At 39.3% G+C, this 24,419-nt stretch overlaps 1 protein-coding gene across 1 annotated transcript in view; it reads left to right on the top strand.

Moving 5' to 3' along the window:
* Positions 1-24,419, top strand: part of Prkdc (protein kinase, DNA-activated, catalytic subunit) — a 170,971-nt gene that overhangs the window by 60,530 nt on the left and 86,022 nt on the right. Inside the window, exons 32-40 of the mRNA XM_069990688.1 lie at positions 1,811-2,034; positions 7,384-7,592; positions 7,912-8,044; positions 8,799-8,957; positions 10,112-10,315; positions 14,305-14,490; positions 16,779-16,883; positions 18,766-18,933; positions 22,979-23,106. Coding sequence (XP_069846789.1) covers positions 1,811-2,034; positions 7,384-7,592; positions 7,912-8,044; positions 8,799-8,957; positions 10,112-10,315; positions 14,305-14,490; positions 16,779-16,883; positions 18,766-18,933; positions 22,979-23,106 — 1,516 coding nt within the window. The remainder of the gene's footprint in view (positions 1-1,810; positions 2,035-7,383; positions 7,593-7,911; positions 8,045-8,798; positions 8,958-10,111; positions 10,316-14,304; positions 14,491-16,778; positions 16,884-18,765; positions 18,934-22,978; positions 23,107-24,419) is intronic.

Genomic DNA, 24,419 nt, shown 5'->3' with positions numbered 1-24,419 from the left:
GTAGCACATGACTATAATCCCTGCACTTGCAGGATAGAAGCCAGCCGAGACTACACAGTGAAACTTTGTCTCAAGAAAAAAAAAGCAAGAGGCATAAGCTAAATAAGCATTCTTTACTCTTTTGCCATTAGTTATTAAAAGTTCAGTGCTAGATCAAAGCTTGAGTTTTAAAACATTTGATAGAGATTAGAATGCATATTTTAAAACTTTTTGGTATGAATTTCTAAATAGTCATATTTAGAAATTTAGAATTTTAAATAGTCATATTAATTTATATTGTCACAGATAGTGCTTGTGAATCAACTTTTGTGTTAGTCAGACATTGGTTGTGGTTAAAAATCTGAGCTAGTACAAAGGACAAAAGATATGTTTTGATCTGGGAATGTGGCTTAGTGGTAGAGTTCTTGCCTAGCATGCATGAAGCCCTGGGTTCAATTCCTCAGTACCACATAAACAGAAAGAGCTGGAAGTGACCTTGTGGCTCATGTGGTAGAGCGCTAGACTTAAGCAAAAGAAGCTCAAGAACAGTGCCCAGGCCCTGAGTTCAAGCCCCAGGACTGGCCAAAAAAAACACAAAAAAAGTTTTGTTTAGCCTTAAGGTTTGAGAGCGTTCAGTCCACAGTGGCCCCATGCACTTAGGCAGAACTTCATGGCATTGGTGGTGAATGGCAGAAGCTGTTTACCTCAGGGTGGACCAGAGTGGAGAGTGGGATTCACCTACCCTAACCTGTTTCCATAAGCTTTGTCCTACCATCTAATGTTTTCAGAACTTTCTCAGATAGCATCACCAGCTAGGGTCCCAGTGTTTAGGCATTGGAGCCTGTGATGGATTTCATAGCTGAACCCTAATGGATCGAATCTTATATAAACACATTGTAATTTTATAAGACTGAAGTTGAGTTCTATATGGATTATAACTCTACAATGTGAAATGAGAAGGAAGAGCAGATACTTGATTCATCTTTTTTTTTTGGGGGGGGGGTCCGGTCTTGGGGCCTGAACTCTGGGCCTGGGCGCTGTCCCTCAGCTCTTCAGCTCAAGGCTAGCACTCTACCACTTGAGCCACAGCGCCACTTCTGGCTTTTTTCTCTTTTATGTGGTGCTGAGCAATCGAACCCAGGGCCTCATGCATGCAAGGCAAGCGCTCTACCACTGAGCCACCTTGCCAGCCCCTTGATTCATCTTTTATTCAACTATGTGTCTGTGTGTGTGCATGTGTGTGTGTACCAGGCATGGGGCCTGTCTGTGATCTTTTGTGGTAGTCTAGTGCTCTACCACTTGAGGCATAGCTCCACTTCTGACTTTTTGGAAGTTTACTGGACATACAGGTCTAATGGACTTTCTTTCCCGGGCTGGCTTTGAACTGTGATCCTCAGATCTCAGCCTTCTAAGTAGTTAGGATTATAGATGTGAACCACAAGCATCCAGCTGAACTAATTTTTTTTTTTTTTGTCGGTCGTGGGGCTTGAACTCTGGGCCTGGGCGCTGTCCCTCAGCTCTTCAGCTCAAGGCGAGTGCTCTACCACTTGAGCTACAGTGCCACTTCCGGTTTTCTGGTGGTTTATTGGAGATAAGAGTCTCACAGTCTCTCCTGCCCAGGCTGGCTTTGAACCTCGATCCTCAGATCTCAGCCTCCTGAGTAGCTAGGATTACAGGTGTGAGCCACCAGCGCCCGGCCTGAACTAATTTTTTTTAATTGTTCAGTGATTGCTGAAAGTCTACCAAACCTACATGTACAGAAAGATTTTTTACATTAGTCTTAATGGAGTTAGGAAGTGGCATGTTAATATTATAACATACTTATTTCTAGGTACTGAATCACAGTCTTCACTCTTCAAGTCAATGGCCTTCTTTTTAGAAAGCATTGCTGCTCATGATATCACAGCTGCTGAACAGTGCTTTGGCACAGGGGCAGCGGGCAACCATCCCAGCCCACACGAGGAGGAGAAATACAAGTATAGCAAGTGTACTGTTGTCGTCCGAATTATGGAATTTACTACAACTCTGCTCAGTACTTCCCCTGAAGGATGGAAGGTAGGCTCTCTCTTGCTGCTTTATTATTGAGGTTAGTACTTGGTATGAAAAAAATGTTTTTGAAACTTATCAGGCCAGGTGTGATGGCAAGTATATGGGTACAAACCTATCATCCCAGCTGTATGGAAGGATTAAGGTCTAAACTCCGTCACTGGCCAAAAACATGAGACTCTATCAGAAAGATAGCTAAGGTAGAGAAAGGGCTGGAGGTGTGGTTTAAGTGGTAGAGAACTTGCCTAGTAAGTGTGTAGCCCCAGTACTGCCAAAAGATAGAAGTTTCTGTTTTTTAACTGTAGGGAAATGCAAATAAAAAACTACACTGAAATTCCATCTCAGTCCAGTCAGAATAGCTGTCATCAAGAATACCCAGACCAGGTGGGTGGTCATAGCTTAGACCTGTAGTGGAATCTTAGCTACTAAAGAGACTGAGAGCTGGAGAATTGTGGTTCAAAACCAGCTTGGGTAGAAAAGTCCTCAAGACTCCATCTCCAAACTAACCAGCAAAAAAGCAGGTCTGGAGGAGTGGCTCAAGTGGTACAGCTCCAGCTGAGCAAGCAAGCCAAGTGAGTTTAAACAGTGCTGTCAAAAATGAAATGTACAACAAAGTAAAGTAAAAAAGGAATACAGAAAACAAATGCTGGTGAGGATTGTAGGGCCAGAAGGAGGATTGGGAAAGAAACCCTATACAGTATCAATATGAATATAAATTAGTCCATCCATTGTTACAAACCTGCTGTACCATTTCTGGGCATATATCCAAAGGAATTAGCATACAGTAGAGACACCTGCATATCCATGTTTATTGCAGAACTATTCACAGTAGTAAAGTTATGGAATCAGTGTAGGTGTTCGACAGATGAATGGATAAAGAAAATATTTTGTTTATATAATAAGGATACTGGATCTAACTGGCACCATCTTGGCGGTGTGGTAGATAATAGGGAATTTGGTGTAGCTGGTCTAACTATCTTGTCTTCTTGGTGGATGAAGGTGAAGTCCCACCCCCAGATGATAGACGTTCCTGAATTCCTAGAGGCAGGCGTGGGGACTTGGACAATAGGTTATTGGACTTATACCATAAACTTTCAAGACTCATTGAACTCTTGAGCTCCTGTGACCCAGGCCCCTGACCGTGAATCTATTTAGGTCCCGACCTGATCAGCCACCATTTTGCACCATGCCTGTGTTTCTTCAGGTCACCATGGTGTCCCTCTTCACGTTTCCATTGGAGTTGATCTGATTTGTTAAGATTGTTTTTTGTTCTTTTCATTAAATGTATTTGAGGCTGCAAGATTTTTGGGGACATGTGTCTGCAGGCAGTTGCTGGCTTTCTATTAAAGATGCCTGATTCGATCTCTCAAAATGTGGCTTCTCTGTACCTCATGATTGAATTCCCATATACAAAATACTCAGCTATAAAGAAGGATGGAATTATGTCCTTTACAGGATAATGTGTGGAACTGGAGATTATTATATTATGGGTTTTTTTCTTTTTTTGGGTCCAGTCATGGGGCCTGAACTCTGGGCCTGGGCACTGTCCCTCAGCTCTTCAGCTCAAGGCTAGGGCTCTACCACTTGAGCCACAGCGCCACTTCTGGCTTTTTTCTTTTTGCTTATGTGGTGGTGAGGAATCGAACCCAGGGCCTCAGGCATGCAAGGCAAGCGCTCTACCACTGAGCCACCTTCCCAGCCCGATTATTATGTGAAGTAAGCCAGACATATTTACATTTTTCTCTAAAATATAGACCTAAAACCAAATTAAACAGGACATTAAAACAGAAGGGGAGAAGAGGAAAGGGATCAGGGAAGTAGAGAGAGGGAGTGGCTATCAAGGTAAAAAGAAGTTCTGGTTGGAAGTGACTTTGGTTCCTCTGGAACTTACCATTTCCAGAAGGATTTTATATTCTTATTTATTTTAATTAACAAACAAAAATTTTGTGTATTTATGGTATAAAATATGATTTTTTTTTGCTGGTACTGGGGCTCTAACTCAGAGCTTGGATGCTGTCCCTTAGCTTTTTGCTCAAGGCGAGTACTCTTCCACTGAGCCAGAGTACCACTCTGGCTTTTCGATGGTTGTCTTTGATGTTAAGCATCCCTTATCCAAAAATCTGAAATCTGATACCCTTATTCAGATTTTTCACATTAAGGGTAGTTATTTGGTAAGTTCTGTGCAATATTTCAAAATGTCGAAAACTTTGAAATCTGAAATATTTCTGATCCCAAGCATTTTGAGTACTTCAAATACCTGGGGTAGGGCTGGGAAGGTGGCTCAGTGGTAGAGTGCTTGACTTGCATGCCTGAGGCCCTGGGTTCGATTCCTCAGCACCACATAAGCAGAAAAAAAAAAGCCGGAAGTGGCACTGTGACTTAGGTAGAGTGCTAGCCTTGAGCTGAAGAGCTGAGGGACAGTGCCCAGGCCCAGAGTACAGGCCCCACGACTGGACCCCCCCAACCCCCCCCCCAAAAAAAAACAAACAAACAAATACCTGGGGTAGGAGCACACTCTGGTAAGTATTTGAACACATAGTTGTGAGATGTACTGTATAAGCAAAGCCCAGTTTGGATTCAGTGAATATACTGAATATCTTTTCTCTGTCAGGCATTGCTCAAGTCACTGCTTTTCAGACAGGGGCTAGCAAACTATGGCCACTCATATTTCCATACTATTTTCACACTAAGATGGGTTAAGGAATTAAGCAGAGATGTATGGATTTTTTGTTTTTGTATTTGTTTTTGTTTTTGAGACAGGATCTTTTTTTTAAAATTTGCTTTATAAAGGTGTTTTACAGAAGGATTACACTTACATGAATCAGGTAATGAGAACATTTCTTTCATGTAGTGTCATCTGTTCTCTCATTCTCTCCCAGTCCCTCCCTCCTGTCTCCACCCACCAGTTGTATAGTTCACTTTTATCAATGTCCAGTGCACTCAACTGCTGCACTCTTTTACCCTTTCCCTCCAATTCTGTGCCCTTCTTTCACCCTCCCGAAGATATGCATGTGAATACATGTATATAAGGTAAAGAATACAGAATCATCAGAAAAAGAAAAAAATTTTTTAAAGTCTTTTGTTTTCATATCTTAGGAGTTTGTTTCAGTATATATATATTATTTTATATAAATATGAAGAGATGCTTAGGCATTGCACCTTTGTGATTCTCTCCTAAGACTATCTTCTTTTGGTCTCACTGTGTGTGAATATCTGTGTACTTGGTCATATCTCAGTTCATTTTAAATCTAACTTCCACATATCAGGGAGAACATGCACTGTTTGTCTCTCTGAGCTTGGCTTACGTCACTTAACGTGATTTGTTCTAGTTCCATCCATTTCTCTGCAAAGGGCATTTTTTATCCTTTTCTAATGGCTGTGTAAAATTCCATTGTATATAAGTACCATATTTTTTTGATCCACTCGTCTATTGTGGGGCATCTGTTTCCATATCTTGGCAATTGTGAATGGAGTGGGAATGAATATGGACAAGCAGGTATCCTTATATCCTGGCTCATGCCCTTTGGGGCAGATGCCTAGGGGTGGTATGGCTGGATCATAGGGAATGTCTGATTTTAGTTTTTTGAGGAACTTCCAGACTACTTTACAGAGTGGTTGTACTAGTTTACATTCCCACCCAGCAGTGCAGTTGGGTTCCTTTTTTCCTACATCCCTGCCAACATTTGTTGTTGTTGACCAACAAATGGGATGGAATCTCAGAATTGTTTTAATTTGCATTTCCTTTATGGCCAGGGATGATGAGCATTTCCTCCTCATAGGTGTATGTGTGTGTGTGTGTGTGTATATATATATATATATATATATACACACACACACACACACACACACACATATATATTGATATATCTATCTATCTTTATATATATATTGCCATTCTTACCTCTTCTGAGAAGTCTCTCTTTAGCTCCTTTGTCCATTTATTGATTGGTTTATTAGGTTTGGGAGAGGTTAGTTTCTTGATCTCCTTGTATATATTGGATATTAGGTCTTTTGAACAGGATCTTATATATGGCTTTGGCTGGCCTTAAACTCAGGACTTTTCTGCTGTAGCCTCCTGAGTGCTGGGCTATAGGCATGTTGAAACTTAAAAAAAAAATTTATTGTGAAAGTGATGTACAGAGGGGTTACAGTTACATAAGTCAGGTATTGAGTACATTTCTTTTTGAACAATTGTCAGCCCTCCCTTATTTTCTCCCAGTTTTTCCAACATAGTGTCTAGTATCACTGCTGAATTAGTTTGCCCTTTGTCCCACCATTTCTATGCTTCCCTTTCCCCTCCTCAAATCAGATAAAATTACATACAGGACAAATATACAGAAATAAAAAGGGGAAAACAGAAAAAAGAATTGTAAAAAGTAACATAATAAAACCTCTTGTTTCCATTTCTTGGCGTTCATTTTGATTAACATCATTTTATATGATCATATGCACATAGCTACTCTGTGATCCTCTCCTAAGAATATCCTCCTTTGGTCTTACTGTGAATGTTTAGAGTCCTGTTTAATTTTTCATGTCCAAGTGTATTTTTTTTTTTTACTATCCATTGGGATTACTTATAGGTTTATAGGCACATTATAGGAATTGCAAATGAAGGAAACCATGCAACCTATTTCCTTTGGGTCTGGCTTACTTTGCTTAATATAATTTTTTCCAAGTCTTTCCATTTCTTTATGAATGGGCAATGCCAGCCATTCTTTCTGATGGAAGCAGAGAATTCCTCATGTATATATGCCATTTATCTACTGAGGCATCTGTATTGATTTCATATCTTAGCTATGGTATATAATGCTGCAATGAAAATGGTTGTGCTAGTGGTTTTAGAGTGGCCTTGTTTGTGGTCAATTGGATAAATGCCCAGGTGGGATTGCTGGGTCGTAGGGATGTTGCAACTCTTATTGGGGTGGGGATGGTGGTAATGGGCTTGAACTCAGAGACTTCCACCTACCATTTGAGCACTTTATTATCTCATTTATTGCTTTCAGTTATTTTTTGGATAAGATCTCATATTTTTGCTGGGCATTGGCCTTGGAATGTAGTCTTTCTGTGTAACTGGTGTCATGTGTGTTTACCACCATGCTTGTTGGTTAAGATGGCTTCTTATTAACTTTTTACCTTGGCTGGCCTAAAACTGTGATCCTTTGACTCTCCACCACCAAGTAACCTGAATTACAATGTTTGGGCCACTATGTTTAATCTATTGCTCAGTTGTTTAGAGCAAGCAAGTTTTCTAACTCCTGTCCTAGTTATATGACAGGATTCAATCTGTGGACCTTACAGTATGGTGAAAATATAGTGGCTGGCTAATAGAAGTCTTTTTATTCAATCCATATTTTGCAGTTCCTGGAGAAAGATTTGTGTAATGCAAACCTTATGAAACTCTTAGTGAAAATGCTGTGTGAGCCCTCAAGCATAGGTTTCAATATTGGTGATGTCCAGGTTATGGATAGCCTTCCTAGGATATGTGTGAACCTCATGAAAGCACTGAGGAAGTCCCCATACAGAGACATTTTCGAGACTCACCTGAAAGAAAAAATGACAGCACAGAGGTGGGTACTCCAGTCCTCATTGTCAGTCACTACGTGGTCAGATTTAATGACATACAGTGATCCTTGCAGCCACATGCGCCACTTGTGTACTTACTGTAGTCCCTTTGCCTTTAAGGAAGGCTCTCATCCATATTATGTTTGTTAAATGCCTTCCTTGCCCCAGGAAAACGTTGTCTGGTATTGTCTGCTTGCTTTCCAGGACTGTGCTAATGTATTTGAGTGTTAGGTAGTGAATTTATAACCACCTACCCATTTCTTCAGTGTGGTCAGTTAGTGGTGTTAGCTCTCATGTGATTTTCTGTTTTCCTTACTTGGCCAGTATTGAGGAGCTCTGTTCCATTGACTTATGTGGTCCTGATGCACACCTGGAGAGGACCAGGCTTATGTCCATAGTGTCAGCCTATAAACAACTTCACAAAGCTGGCTTCTTGCTTCTTACATTACCATCTCAGGTAATCAGAACCAACTTGTTTTTAATATATACATTTATTTCTTTGTCAAATCTTTCATTTATAAATTATGCTGAAATAGGAATTTTAGCCTATTTTCTCTAGACAGGTAGATATTATCTGGAATAGAAACATGAAAGTGCCAGGCGCCAGTGGCTCACGCCTATAATACTAGCTACTCAGGAGGCTGAGATCTGAGGATCACGGTTCAAAGCCAGCCTGGGCAGAAAAGTCCATGAGACTCTTATCTTCAATAAACCACTAGAAAACCAGAAGTGGCGCTGTGGCTCAAGCAGTAGAGTGCTCTCCTTGAGCTGAAGAGCCCAGGGATAGTGCCCAAGCCCAGAGTTCAAGCCCCACGTCCAACAACAACAACAACAAAAAGAAACATGAAAATGATATAAGATAAAATATAAGATAAAAGTTAAATAAGGGGCAGTTGGTAATTTCTGGAAGACTTAGGGAAGCATCTGCCATCATGCCATTGTGTGGTGAGATGTTGAATGGCAGATGTGACCTGGAAAGCAGAATAGAATCAGAACTGTCCCAAGTATTGGAAGTGTTAGACATGACTTTTGGGGGGGGGGACTAGCGTAGTGTTGGGGATAGAATCCAGGGCCTTGCAGATGTTAGGCAAGCACTGTATCATCTAGATATATCCCTGGTTCTAACATGGACTTTTTAATTAATGAAAGGAGTGAAATTAGGCTTTTTATTTTTTTTTCTTGTCAGATACTTCATGTTGATTTTATTTTAGTCTACAGATGTTTGTCATAATGTTGGTACAAGACTTCTTTCCCTGGTTTATAAAGGCATTGCATGTGGCGAGGAAAGACGGTGCCTCCCATCACTGGACCCCAGCTGTGTACGTCTCGCCACTGGACTTCTGGAGCTGGCCTTCTGTTTTGGAGGACTGGTAGGAAAAACAACTTCATGCTGTGCTGTCCTAGTGAGGGGTATGGGTAACTACTTGAGATATTGAGTAACTTACTCACTTGAAATATATCTGTACCTAATAAATCCTGCTTTTTCTAAAATGTGAGCTGGACAAGTAGTTGATTTATAATTGCTGACTTTCAGGGCTGGGAAGGTGGCTCAGTGGTAGAGTGCTTGCTTTGCATGCATGAGGCCCTGGGTTTGATTCCTCAGCACCACAGAAGCAGAAAAAGCCAGAAGTGGTGCTGTGGCTCAGGTGGTAGAGTGCTAGCATTGAGCTGAAGAGCTGAGGGACAGCGCCCAGGCCCAGAGTTCAGGCCCCATGACTGACAACAAAAATATAAAAATAAAAATAAATAAATTATTTAATTAGTTAAAAAATTGCTGACTCTCTGTAAGATTTTCTTTATACTATTGTGTTTGTTTGTTTTTTATCCAAGACTAGCATTCGAACTTGATCTCTAAAGCTTTACACTCCCTGGCACCTACCGCCTGAGTCACACCTCTAACCTCATAGCACTATTTTTTAAAATAAAAGAAATAGAACATTCTTAAATTGAGGTTTGTCGATCCAGCTTTGTTTTCAAAAGGATTTTAAACACAGAACATTGGGAACTAAAGCTGACCTATGCTAACATGTGGCTTCTTCCATTATCTTCGGTGGTTCTTGAGATGGGTGGTTTGATACGGTGCTGTAGAATAATTCCAGAGGCACTACAGCAAAAAGTCCTCATAGTTCTTGAAACCACCTAGGGCTGCTCTCAGGTAGTCTGATGTAGCTTAGATCACTTTTCTCCACTCCATTCTCTCTTTTCCCTCTTCCCCATTGCAGGAGCCTCTTCTTTTTCCCATTGTCTATTTTGTGTAGACAAAATTATAACTTCTTACCCTTACTTTACTGGGCTCTCCCCTTTAGCAGCAGCAGGATTTTCTGGAAAATTGGAAACAGTGTCATTTAAGGAAAATTTCTTCCCCAAAATAAAACCTAGAAAATAGAAATGAATTGAAGTATGTATAGTTTAAACTTGAACCTGGATTTGACATATTGGAGTCCCTTTAGACTTACTGTGTGTTTGTCTTCTTTAACATGTGAAGATGGGTCCTTACTATGGTCTTGTCTTCCTTTCCTCACAGTGTGAGCACCTTGTAAGTCTTCTCTTGAGTCCAGCAACATTGTCCACACTATCCTTGAGCAGCTCACAGAGAAGCATCACCAGCTTCTTCCATGGAGAGTATTTCTATAGCTTATTCTCAGAAACTATCAATGCTGAACTGTTGAAGAATCTTGATATTGCTGTGTCAGAGCTCATGAAATCATCAGTGCATAATCCCAAAATGGTAAGAAAATTCTTCTTTAAGTATTTTCTTATAATGCTCATAGAAGAATTACCATATTTCTGAAGTATTTCTTAAAACAAGGTATCTTTATAAAACACTACAAGTTCTTGCTAATATTTGAAAACAAAGTAAACATATTGTACAAAACACATTATTTTTTCATTTTATATCCCCAAATCTCTGGGCTTAATATTATAAGGTTCAACCTTATGGAAAATTGACTTTCGCCCAGGTGTCCAGTTGTAGCTTTCAAACCTGGACTGTGGCCCAGAGCTATTCTTTCCAATAGCAGCTGTAAGCTGAACCTATACACTGTTAGACCTTTCTCTCTCTTGAAAGTGTTCCCGGTCTTAATGCCAACTCATCATTTCCTGTGTGATCTTGCTCTGGCCTTCTTGGTCCCCTCATGTTGACTCTTTGGAGAGCTACACTTAATACATGTTTGACTTGGGTTGCTAAACTTCTGGGATTTTGAAAATGTAATTTGTAGAGAGTCAAAAATGATAAACTGTTGCCATGAGTATTATAAATTAGAGTGTAATTTCTTACTAAGTTGAACTTTTATACCAAACAATGCTTATCTGTAGTTGGAAATTCTTTTTCTTTTTTTTCTTTTTGTAGTAGATTGCACTAGAACATAGTAGTTTTTGAAGTTACAAATAGATTTGTAGTAGAAATATGACTCTTAGGACATTGAACTTTTTTTTTTTTTTTTTTTGGGTCCGGTCATGGGGCCTGAACTCTGGGCCTGGGCGCTGTCCCTCAGCTCTTCAGCTCAGGGCTAGCGCTCTACCACTTGAGCCACAGTGCCACTTCTGGCTTTTTTCTTTTTGCTTATGTGGTGCTGAGGAATTGAACCCAGGACCTTGAGCATGCAAGGCAAGCGCTCTACCCAGCCACCTTCCCAGCACAGGACATTGAACATTTTGAGCTTTCAAGTTATTCAGATTTCTGATGAAAATGATGAGTAAAATCATATTCATGTACCCCTGTTCCTTCCCCACATTCCTCTAAAATTATAGAATAGAGTTAAAACAAACTAAAAACATACCAGTAGCATAATGTTAAAGAATGTAAAGAAAAGATTTCCAGAATGAAAAGCAACAAAGAAAAAGCACAGGTATGGCAGACTCAAAATATTTAGTCTTCTAGCTGCAACAGCAGCCAGCAGCATGGTGAGCAGGGTTTGGTGTAGAGACTGAAGAGAGACCCTGAAACAAGGACAGTCCCTCAGTACATGGGCAGTGTTCCCCACTTCAGGTGGAGGTGTTCACTAGTTAAAAGCCTACCTAGATTTCAGACCGATGGATTATTGTCAGCCAGTTCTTTTCCTTCTGCAGGACATCAGAACAGTTAGAGAGGCTCAAGAGAAATCTTTATTGACCAAGTGTTCTTATAGCCTGTAGTCCTGCTTCTGCATGGCACTTCCAAAGCAGTTTTTTTTTTTAAGTTTTTTTTTTAATTGTGAAAATACCATACAGAGGGGTTACAATTACATGGGCAAGATAATGAGTACATTTCTTATCAAGCATTATTGCCTCCTCCTTTGTTTCCCCTTCCCATCCCTTCCCATCTCCCACCTTCCTCCCCCACCCCGCCACCCCCTACCCCCACCCTCTCCCGGCCAGAGTTGTAAAGTTTGTTTTTCGACATAATGACTTGTACATCTCATTGTTGCAATGGGTCCACCACGTGAATCCCTATTTAAACGATTTGTTTTTGCCCTTCCCTCCACAAATTATACCAACATCAAATGCAGTGAAAGCAGGGGTTATACCATGGGGGAGGGACATACAAAGCAACAAAGAAATCATCTTATAAATATGTTAGAAACAATCGTATGAAAGAAAAAACATTTGAATACATATCTTGGGGTTCATTCCCCTAATATGAACTTATCTGACCTTTTCTGCTTGTCTCAGACATATATACTAGTTATTGCAAATAAGGGAAACCATGGGACCTATGTTTCTTTTTTTTTAAGTTTTTAATAAAATTGTGACTGTAAAGGTGATGTACAGAGGGGTTACAGTTACATAATTCAGAAAGAGTACATTTCTTTTTAGACAATGTCACCCCTTCCATTACTCTCTCCCAAATGAGTTCTTCAGTTTGAACCAACATCCAGAAACGCCAGGCTGGAGCAGAGGGCTACCAAAAATAATGAAATAAGAAGTGTTGCTAAGAAAGAACATCTCTAGAATCGAGCATAGGTATCAGAAATTAGAAGTGAAATGGATTTGGGAGGTAAAATTGAAGAAGTCATAACAGTGACTAGTGGGAGAAGACAAACCAACATAGGAGAGAAATAATGTTCTACCAAAGTTCCATAGAGCTGAGCAGCAAGATAGAAGCTCCAGAGGAAAGAGACTGAGAAAGGCTTCCTGTGACAGATCAGGAGTACTGAAGTAATGAAAGCCCCAAGTTCCCTGATATAAAAGGGCTGTGGAGAAAACTCAACATGGAGCATACTTCCTAGGGGTTAAGAATCCTGGGGTTTCACTATGAGAAAAACTGAAGAAAAACCAGTTCTATGTAAAAGGATCACGAAATTGAATAACATTTGTCTTCTCAACAGAAGTGTGGATGCTGCAGAAGTAAGAGCCAAAATTCCTTCATAATTCACACAAGAAATTTCCCTTAAGTTTTAAGTGCAGCTAGATAATATGTAAGAGTAGGATGTACAGGTTTCAAACATGCCTGACCTAAAAGGAGATGTGTCTCTTGTGTATTGCTCTTTGGTCAGGAGCCTTGAAAGAGGAAGTTGCTGATGTGAAAAGTCAGCCTTATATTGAGGAAGGGGCAGGTCTCAAGCCTGGTACCTCCTAGCAAGGCACAAACTTTACTCACTAGGAGCAGGTAGACTCCCTAATTGGTTCAGCTAGGTTGAGGCCATCTAATTTGGAAAAGTTTAATGGCAGATTAAGGATAGATGCTGAAAACAGCAAAGAAAACATGTGAGGATTAGCTTTAAGGGTAGAAAAATGTGCTATGTGGAACTTTTATTATTTTCCAGGTGCATCCCCTAACTAAAACTTCTCTTTATCATGTACCACTTGATAGCTGGGGGAAAAATGGGAGTGATAGTGGGTCATAGTTTACAAATAAAGTACTGTTGGTGTGGGAGTTGTCATGAGGCTGTGTTGAAGTGACTTAACCATGAGATATTGGGCATCCATGGAAATGGGTTTGTTCAGCCATTTACATTAATGGGCATTTAAATGCAGCAGATATCATTTCAGGTGACTTAACATGAATGAATAAAAGTCAATGCTAGTGTATTGGGGTTTTCTTTTTTTTATTCCCTTGACAAGTGCTATTTGTGCCATTAAACTTCTGTAGTAAAGGAAAAAAAATGGGCTGGGAAGGTGGCTTAATGGTAGAACGCTTGCCTTGCATGCATGAGGCCCTGGGTTCGATTCCTCAGCACCACATAAGCAGAAAAAAAAAGCCGGAAGTGGTGCTATGGCTCAAGTGGTAGCGTGCTAGCCTTGAGCTGAAGAGCTGAGACCCAGAGTTCAGGCTCCATTACCGGACCTTCCCCCTACCCCCCCCCCCCAAAAAAAAATGTGCTAGAAATAGTGTTAGTAGTATGGAGCATCTATGATAAATGTTCATGTCATCATAATAGTAATATTGAATGTTAAAGCAAAATTAGATTGTCACTGTATTGGGAGGTGGTGGTGGGATGGGAGCTGTGTGTGTGAATGTACTGTGGTGGAAGTGGCCACAGAAGGGAGATCAGTCCCCTTCTAGGTGGAATTCTATCAACAATGTCCCTACTAAGAGCCCATGAGTGGCATGGTAGCACACTGACATGAATGAGGCCACATGTGTTAGAATACTCATTTTAGATCAAAAGCTTTGAAATAGAGAAACAGAAGAAAAAGCATATTCACGTTCCAAGAATAGCTTTGAAATTAAAGTAAGCTTTGTATTTATCTTAGTATTAAGAATTTTTTTCTTCAAATGCTGCAAATTTATTTCAGGTGAGTGCTGTTTTAAATGGTATGTTAGATCAGAGCTTCAGGGATCGAGCTATTCAGAAACACCAGGGACTGAAGCTTGCAACTACAATTCTGCAAAACTGGAGAACGTTTGATTCATGGTGGGCCGGGGATTCTGCTCCAGAAAGCAAAATGGCAGTGCTGACATTACTGGCAAAAATTTTACAGGTATTTTGTAAAGTCTAAAATATTCATTCATGTTCAGGGTTTTTGTTTATTTATTGTCCTTTTTTTTCCACTTTCAATTATACTTATTGGCAGACTAGTACAAGTTAATGGTGTGTATATATCCATGTTTGCTAACAATTCATTTCCAAATATTGCTAAATTTTAGAATTATACTTTACAATAATTGGTAGCTAATTTCCTTTAACTATTTTTTCTTTCTAGCATTCCTACTAATTAGAAACATTAAAACAGACCTAAATTAAAAAATATTTTTTATTATTATAAAGGTGATATTCAGAGGAGGGGTTTCATTAGTCAGGTAATAAGTACATTTCTTTTTGATAGTGATTACTGGTTCCTTCTTTTCTACCAGATTTTCACCTCCCACCCCGCCTTCTCCACAAGTTGTATAGTTCATTTTTTTAACATAGTGTCTACTGAGTACTACTGCTGCATTTGTTTATCCTTTGTCCCTCCATTTCTGTGACCCTCTCTTACCCTCCCAAAGACACATAAATGAACAAACAAGACAAAAAGAAAAGAAAATCAAAGCTAGGAGTCAGTGGCTCATGCCTGTAATCCTAGCTACTCAGGAGGCTGAGATCTGAGGATCATGGTTCAGAGCCAGCCCGGGCAAGGAAGTCTGTGAGACTCTTCAGTAAACCACTAGAAAACCATAAGTGGTGCTCTAGCTCAAGTGGTAGAGCACTAGCTCTGAGCTGAAGAGCTGAGGGACAGCACCAAGGCCCATAGTTCAACAACCAACCAGAAAAAAGAAAGAATACTACTAAGAGAAAAACCTCTTGTTTCCATTTCCTGGAGTTCATTTTGATAAATATTATTTTACGTGTTCAGAGGCACAGAAACATTACACCTTTGTGTTCTTCCCCTAAGAGGTCTGTTGAGTAGCAAAATTGCAATTATCCTACCTCAGCTTCCTTATAGTGTGTATGCTACCGTGGCAGGCATGTTCATTGCTTTTTTTTGCTTTTCTTTGTGTTGGTACTGGGCCTTGAACTCAGGGCCTAGGTGAAGTCCCATAGCTTTTGCTCAGGGCTGGCATTCTACCACTTGAGCCAGAGCTCCACTTCTGATTTATTGGTGCTTAATTGAATCTAAGTATCTCATGCACTATCCTACTCCAGCTAGCTTCTGAGATCCTCAGATCTCAGCCTCCTGTTAGGTTTAAGGGCATGAGCCACTGGCTGCCTGACTTATAAAGTCTGAAATGTGTATTTTTAAAAGTGCTGGAAGTTGCCTTTAAAGTTGTCTTTTAAAGTTGCTGAAAGTTCTGTCCCTCCCTTCTTCCCAAACAAATTTCAGCAAGTCTGAAATTTTAGCATATCTATTTTCATGCCTTCAATCAACCAACCACATTCATTTTCATTCACCTTCCACTCCTCAATTGAGCATGTTTTCTTTCTTTATGCTGTTTTTATATATAATTGTTAAGTATTTCTTTCTTTTTTTTTTTTTTGTCGGTCATGGGGCTTGAACTCTGGGCCTGGGCGCTGTCCCTCAGCTCTTCAGCTCAAGGCGAGCTCTATATAGTTTTTTTTTGTTGTTGTTGTTGTTGGTCGTGGGGCTTGAACTCTGGGCCTGGGCGTTGTCCCTCAGCTCTTCAACTCAAGGCGAGCACTCTACCACATGAGCTACAGTGCCACTTCCGGTTTTCTGGTGGTTTATTGGCGATAGGAGTCTCACGGTCTCTCCTGCCGGGGCTGGCTTTGAACTGTGATCCTCAGATCTCAGCCTCCTGAGTAGCTAGGATTATAGGCGTGAGCCACCAGCGCCCAGCAATTGTTAAGTATTTCAAAATTACTTTATTTTTCCAGTTTCCTTCTTCTAAGTAGGCCTTTCAGTTAAATTCATGTTCTATATGTGTCCATAATCATGTATACAGGCATATACATAAATCCATATCAATGAATAGATATATTTTTAAACTTCTACATGTGGGTAAAAACATGATATCTGGCTTTTTAAAGCTTATTGGTTTTGATAAAGACGATATTTTGAGGAGATGATCTCTAATTACCATACAGTTTTTACTTTTCATTTTTTACAGTTATCTGTTATACTCATTTTATCCTTTCTACTGCAATTTTATATGCTGTATATTAGCAATTAATATTAAATATTAAAATATTTTAGAACAAGATTTTAAAAAGTATTCGAAGCCCTAGAATGAATACACAATTAATTCCTAAATGGTAAACACTTGGAAAATGTATTAAAGAGAATAGAGGCCTAATACAAAAAACGTGTTGTTTTTATTTCTCCTCTAGATCGATTCATCTGTGTCTTTTAATACAAATCACAGCTCATTTCCTGAAGTCTTTACAACATACACTACTATACTTTCTGATTCAAACTTGGATCTACACTTAAAGGTAAATGATGTTAAACTACTTTTTTTCAGATTACATTCTCATTTACTTTTACATCTTCATATTTTTGTTTTGTCCTGTTTTTCATGTGAGGAGAATTTCAATTATGCAAAGATAAGAGAGATTAGCACAATAACCCTCCCCACCCCACCCTGGTGCCATCTGTCAAGTTAGCATGGCCATAAGTGCAAGCCTGAATTTAGCATTCTTAGAATAATTTACATTTAGCCAGGCGCTAGTGGCTCGCGCCTAGAATCCTAGCTACTCAGGAGGCTGAGATCTGAAGATTGCAGTTCAAAGACAGCCTGGGCAAGAAAGTTCGAGAGCCTCTAATCACCAATAAACCACCAGAAAACCAGAAGTGATGCTGTGGTTCAAGCGGTAGAGTGCTCGTTTTGAGCTGAAGAACTCAGAGATGGAACCCAGGCCCAGAGTTCAAGCCAATAACAACAACAACAACAATAATAATAATTTACATTTATCTTTTCAAAGATATGAGTTAAATTGCTTCTAGACTTACTATACTAACTTTTTCTATTATAATTAATATAAAGTCTCTTGGTAACTTTTTAAATAAGTTTTTTTATTGTGAAAATACTGTACAGAGGGGTTACAATTACATGAACAAACTAATAAGTACATTTCTTATCAAGCATCTTGGTAAATTTTTTTCAGCCAAGAATATAATAAATATTGTAACTTTAATATTAATTTAAACTTTCTAAATGAGGTTGTAGTAAAACATATCTTTTTTACTGGATAGGAGGGATAATTTTTTAGAACTTTCTGTTTGCTTGCTTGATGAACTTTTCTGATGTATGAGAATGTCTTGGAATTTATTTGCTATTCAAGAAAGATAGGGCCAGGCGCTGGTGACTCACACCTGTAATCCTAGCTACTCAGGAGGCTGAGATCTGAGAATCACTCTTCAAAGCCAGCCAACCAGCGAAGTCTGTGACACTCTTATCTCTTATAAACCCATCAGAAAACCAGAAGTGGTGCTGTGGGTCAAGTGGTAGAGCACTCGCCTTGAGCTGAAGAGCTGAATGGTAGTGCCCAGGCCTAGAGTTCAAGCCCCACAACCGACAAAAAAAAAAAAAAAAAAAAAGAAGGAATGGACACCTTATTCTTCTTAAGCTCAGTATGAATATCTGAAGTAATTCTGCGAACAGGTGTCTTTCCACACAGAACATGTGCCATGCATTTCTATTAGGGGTTTTGTTTGTAGAGCAAGAACATATAAAAAGAATTAGTTGTAATGTCCTATGTTTGTGTATTTTCTTTTCTTCTTTTTTTTTTTTTTGTTGGTCATGGGGCTTGAACTCTGGGCCTGAGCGCTGTCCCTCAGCTCTTCAGCTCAAGGCTAGCACTCTACCACTTGAGCTACAGCACCACTTCTGGTTTTCTGGTGGTTTATTGGAGATAAGAGTCTCACGGACTTTCCTGCCCGGGATGGCTTTGAACCGAGATCCTCAGATCTCAGTCTCCTGAGTAGCTAGGATTACAGGCGTGAGCCACCAGTGCCCGGCGTCTGTGATTTTTCTGAGTCAGTCCATTGATCTGTAGAATTGAAGCTGAGACACATAGTTGCATTCAGATTGGTTTTTACTTTTACCTTACTTTTTGTTTTTACTTTCAATTATTTGTAAGTTGTTGTACACAGGGATTTTAACATGACGTGTCAGTTTATGAGTACATTGCATGTTGATCAGGTCATCCCTCTTATCATTCTTGATTTTTTATATAATCTAAAATGTGTAGTGAAGTCATTTGTGGACTCCATATAATGGTTAATTAGCAGTCCTCAGAATATAGTAATTTTATTTATTCCATAGGATCTGTCAGCTACAGTTATTGTGATTTCTCTTGTCTTCATTGCTCACAGGGTCAAGCTGTAATTCTTCTTCCATTCTTCACCAACATGACTGGCAGCAGTCTGGAAGACCTAAAGCATGTTATCGAGAAGCTCATTGTTTCCAATTTCCCTATGAAATCTGATGAATTTCCTCCAGGAACGCTGAAGTACAACAGTTATGTGGACTGCATAAAAATGGTTAGTTTTCAGATGTATCAAAGTTAAATATAGACTGACTTTTGTTGCATTTCTTTTTAAAATTTTATTTTTTAACTTGCACTTAGAAACAAAAATTATATACATTAATGGATACCATATAATGTTTAGATACCTACATATACATTGTATAGTGTTTTAATCAAGCTAAATATATCTATTTCCTTAAGTAGTTACGATTTCTTCTTAGTGAAAACTTTGAAAATCCTTTCTTCTAGTTCTTGGAAATGGACAATATGTTTGTATTATCTATAATTACTTTACTGTTCAGTAGAGCACCAGACTTCTTTACTCCACCCAATTGTAGCTTAGTACTCATTGATCAAACTCTCCCCATCCCCATGTTTCCCAGCTTCTAGTAACCAGTTCTCTGAACTTTTAGTGAGATAAACTTTTTTTTTTTATTGGTCATGGGGCTTGAACTCTGTCCCTCAGCTTTTCAGCTCAAGGCGAACTTCTTACCACTTGAGTCACAGAGCCACTTCCAGTTTTCTGGTGGTGTATTGGAGATAAGCATCTTATGGACTTTTCTGCCTGGGCTGGCTTTGAACCATGATCCTCAGATCTCATTCTCCTGAGTAGCTAGGATTACAGGCGTTGTAACCAATGCCTGGCCTGAGATAAACTTTTTAACATGGTATATATGAGTGAGATCATATACTACCTGTCTCTCTGAGCCTGCTTTATTTTACTTTCCAGAATGATCCCCAACTTCATCCTTGTGACCATAGATGACAGAATGCCAGCCTTTATAAGGCTAAAGAGGAGTCCATTATGTATTATTTATGCATCAGCTAATAGGCATTTAAGTTATTTCCATTTTTTACCTATTGTGAATAGTTCTTTGACATATGATTTCATTTCCATTGGAGATTTATACATAAATTACACATGTATGTATGCATATGTGTACATGTTTGTATGTACATATACGGAATGGAGTTGTATTTTGTTTTTAGTTTTTTGAGAACTTTCTGTACTGCTGGTAATAGTGATTACTGATTTATATTCCTATCAAGAATATTTAAAGATTATCTTTTCTCGCTGGGCGCTGGTGGCTCACGCCTGTAATCCTAGCTACTTAGGAGGCTGAGATCTGAGGATCGCGGTTCAAAGCCAGCCCGGGCAGGAGAGACCGTGAGACTCCTATCTCCAATAAACCACCAGAAAACCGGAAGTGGTGCTGTAGCTCAAGTGGTAGAGGGCTCGCCTTGAGCTGAAGAGCTGAGGGACAGCGCCCAGGCCCAGAGTTCTAGCCCCACGGCCGACCAAAAAAAAAAAAAAAAAAAAAAAGATTATCTTTTCTCCAAATTCTCACCAGCATTTGATAGCTTTAACTTTTTGTAAATAGCTTACTGGGTGGAAGCAATACCTTATTGCAGTTTTTTGATTTTTATTTCTTTGATGATTAGTGATATTGAGTACTTTTTTGTGTACTTGTTGGGCATTTGTATATCTTTCGTGTATATGTGTGTGTGTTGGTATTAGCATTTGAACTCAGGGCCTGTGTGCTATCCCTTAGCTTTCTTGTTCAGGCTTATGGTCCTCAGATTTCAGCTTTCTGAGTAGCTAGGATTATAGGGGTGAGCAATCTGGCTTGTATGCTGTTTTTTGAGAAAAGTCTTTTTAGAGCTATTACCCAATGTAAATATTTGTTTTTTTGTGTATGTTTTACAATGAGTCTTTGTGGTTTCCCATATATTATATATATCAGATGTATAGTTTTTCAAATACTTTCTCTTATTCTGTATGCTGTTTTTTTTTTACTGTGCAGAAAAGCTTTTCAGTTTGATGGAATGTCATTTGTCTATTTTTTCTTTGGTTCTTAGGGTTTTGGGGTTTTCTTCAAAATGTTCTCAACAATGCCAGTGTTCTGAAGCTCTCTGTCACTGTTTTCTTTTAGTAGGCCTATAGCTTTAGGTCTTATATTAAACCTTTAATCCTGTGAAGTGATTTTTATAACTGGTAAGAGATGGGATGTAGTTTGCTTTTCATGTATGTGGGTATTCAGTTCCCAGCTTCATCTGTTAAGAAAAAAAACACTATCCTACTTCATAAAAGTGAATATTTTTTAAAAACTTTTTTCTCTAGTTTGCATTCTTCCCTTTCCTTTTCCCCTCTCTTTCCTTCCTACCTCCTTTTTTTGTGCTGGTTCTGGGACTTGAACTCCGGGCCTGGGCACTGTCCCTCAGCTTTTTTTTGCTGAAGGCTAGCATTCTACCATGTGAGCCACAGTTCTACTTCTGGCTTTTTGGTAGATAGTTGGAGATAAGAGATTCACAGACTTTCCTGCCAGAGTTGGCATTGAAAGGTGATCCTCAATTGAGCCACAGCCCCAGTCCTTTTTTTTACTTTAGTTACTTTAGTCCTTTTTTACTTTAGACCATGTTCTTCTTACCTAGTTTTTTTTTTTTTTTTTTTGCATAGATAGGTATATACCACCCTACTTGGCTTGTTTGTTGATTCTCATCAATCTTTTTCTCAGCGGGTCTCAAACCTTGACCCTCCTGATCTTTTTATTCCTATTAGCTGGGATTACAGGTGTATACTACCATACCTGTCTTAAAAAAATAAATAAATAAAAGGTGGGTGGGGGCTGGTAGCTCATGCCTGTAATCCTAGCTACTCAGGAAGCTAAGTTCTGAGTATTGAGGTTTGGAGTCAGCCTGGGCAAGAAAGTCCATGACACTCTTCTCTCTAACACTAAAAATTTAGAAGTGGAGCAGTGGTTCAAATGGTAGAGCAGTAGCCTTGAGCAAAAAAATGACAGCACTGAGGTCCTGAGTTCAAGCCCTAGGAGACACAAAACAATCAAACTTGTCTCTTTATTGTATTTCCTTAACATGGGAAGTTAGGTTTAAAGCTTGACTATGAGATTCAGGTAGATCTTCTTGGCAACAGTAGTAGAGGAGGAGGCAGTCTTTTCAGGTTCCATGTAGAGTGACCTCAAGTCTGTTTATATTACATTAGATATTTTCTTCCCTAGTAATGTTACCTAATGTTTTTATCAGCCACCAAGAGTCTAAGTAGATCCTTAGTGCTTTCTTTTAAAGTAAATGCCAGAATATAAATGTATCTGCAAATAACTACTGAATATTTGAAGTGTCTAATGTAAGAAATATATAAACTAAGGGCATAGCTGCATGTGCCCAGAGGCTAGCAGAACAGGATAACTGGAGCCCAAGAGTTCAAGGACAACCTGGGAAAAGTTCAACCTAACCTGGAAAAAACAATCACAATCAGGTTACTTTGGGATAAGAATATAGCTCCGTAGTGGAGCTCCTGACTAGCAGGTGTCAGCCCTTGAGTCCATTCCCAGTGCTTCCCTGCATGCCAGGGCCAGGGCAGAGAGAACGGCCAGTGAGGCAAGGAGGATAGTCAGAGAAACTGCAGAGTAGCTTCAGACATGAAGGAAGCATTGGTTCCATGAAGGGAGACAAATAAGAGCTGTAGAAATTAAATATATAAAAAGAAAGTTTAAATTGAAACTGTCCTGTTCAGTTCTGAAGTTAAAATTGAGGATGTCTGCTAGAGCAAACAGATGAGACAGAATAGGAGAGTAAAGGAGGAATACATTGGAGAAATAGCCTGGAGAATGTGGGGGACGGGGGTGGGTAGAGACAACAGAACATACATCTTTAGTTAGCTGACCAGCGCCTGACAAGGAAGGCACTTTGTCATGGAATTCCAGCGGGAACACATTTGCAAAATCCAGACTCAAATATTTAATGAATATTATATCCTATCCATTCACGACTGATACAAGAGTGACATAAATAATAGCATTTTTAAAATTGCATGTGTAATTAGAACTATTAAAAGTTACTCGTAATTGTTTAAAATCGCATGTAAAATTAGAGCTGCTAAAACCAAATTGCTGTGGGCAGTGTAGAACATTGGCCTAGCAAGTGCAAGGCCTTTTGAAACCCCAGACCTGCCAAAAAATAAAAAAATAAATAAAAGACAGCCAAATAAAAATAAAACCAAACAAAAATTTGATGATTGATATACTTTTACATTTTTTTAGTTTTTAGATGCATTGGAATTATCTCAAAGTCCGGTTTTGTTACAACTGATGACAGAAATTCTTTGTCGGGAACAGAAACATGTTATGGAAGAATTATTTCAAACCACTTTCAAAAAGATTGCCAGGAGGTAAGTCTTTATAGTCTGGAATCCCAGAAGTCAGACAGGATGTATGTTAGATCTGGGAGGATTATCTTGTCTCTTTCAAGGAAAGTTGAGAGGCAATTTAGCAAACTCTTGGTGCTGCTTTTATTTTATTTTTCTTCAAAACAAACTTATTTTGAAACCTTGCAAACATTCTTAAAGCTAAAATGATGAGTATAAATGAGACTTCAGATGGAAAAAAAATCAGCATTGTTCCACTCATTTTTTTTCTTTTTTTGTTGTTATTGTGTTCTAAAACAGATGTCTGGGGCCTTTTTATTTCATTTCAAAAAATTTTCTCCATGTCTTAAAAATGCTGTTTCCTAGCCAGGTAGAGTGGCTCATTCCCATCATCCCTGCTTCTTGAAGATAGGAGGATCATAGATTGAAGACATCTTAGGAAAAAAAAATGTTAAAAAGACCCTCTCTCAATGAACAAGCCTAGGGTAGTGGTGCATACCTGTGATCCTAGCTATAAAGGAGGCAGAGATAGGAGGATTGAGGTCTGAGGTCAGTCCTAGGCAAAAGCATAAGATCCTATATAAAAAAATAACTAAAAGCATAAAAGGCTAGTGGTATGGCTCAGTAGTAGTTTCAGAGGTGAAACCTAGTACTGCCAAAAAACAAAATACAAAAAATATTACTTTCTATAGAGGAATTTTTAACTTCAAAGGCAGAAAGAAACCACAAAAAAATAGCAGACCAATATCTCTCATGAATCTACATTCACAAAAGTCTTTAGAAGTACATTAACAAGCCAAATCCAGTATATGTAACAAAGATAATGTGCTAAGCCAGGGGTCTGTGGTTCATGGTAGTAATCCTCTCTACTCAGGATACTGTAACCTAAGGAACAGGATTCAAAGCCAGTTTGAGAAGGAAACTCTTCTTAATTATCCAGCAAACAGCCAAAACTGGTGAAAAGCTAGGGACAGAACCCAGGCTCTGAGTTTAAGCCCTTACTAAACTACTTCCAAAGAGCCCGAAGTGGAGCTGTGGCTCAAGTGGTAGAATACCAGCCTTGAGCAAAAATGCTCAGGGACATCACCTAGGCCTTGAGTTCAAGCCCAGGCACGTGCGTACCCGCATGCACGTGTGCGCGCGTGCGCGCGTGCGCGCACACACACACACACACACACACACACACACGAGATTTATCCTAACACACACACACACACACACACACACACACACACACACACACACACACACACACACACACACACACACACACACACACACACACACACACACACACACACACACGAGATTTATCCTAGGGATACAAAGCTGGTTAA

The sequence above is a fragment of the Dipodomys merriami genome, unplaced genomic scaffold, assembly GCF_024711535.1.
Source record: "Dipodomys merriami isolate MVZ:Mamm:240054 unplaced genomic scaffold, mDipMer1.0.p SCAF_4, whole genome shotgun sequence".
NCBI lineage: Eukaryota > Metazoa > Chordata > Mammalia > Rodentia > Heteromyidae > Dipodomys > Dipodomys merriami.
Note: the sequence above shows the minus strand (reverse complement) of the source record. Positions and strands in the feature narration are given on the sequence as shown.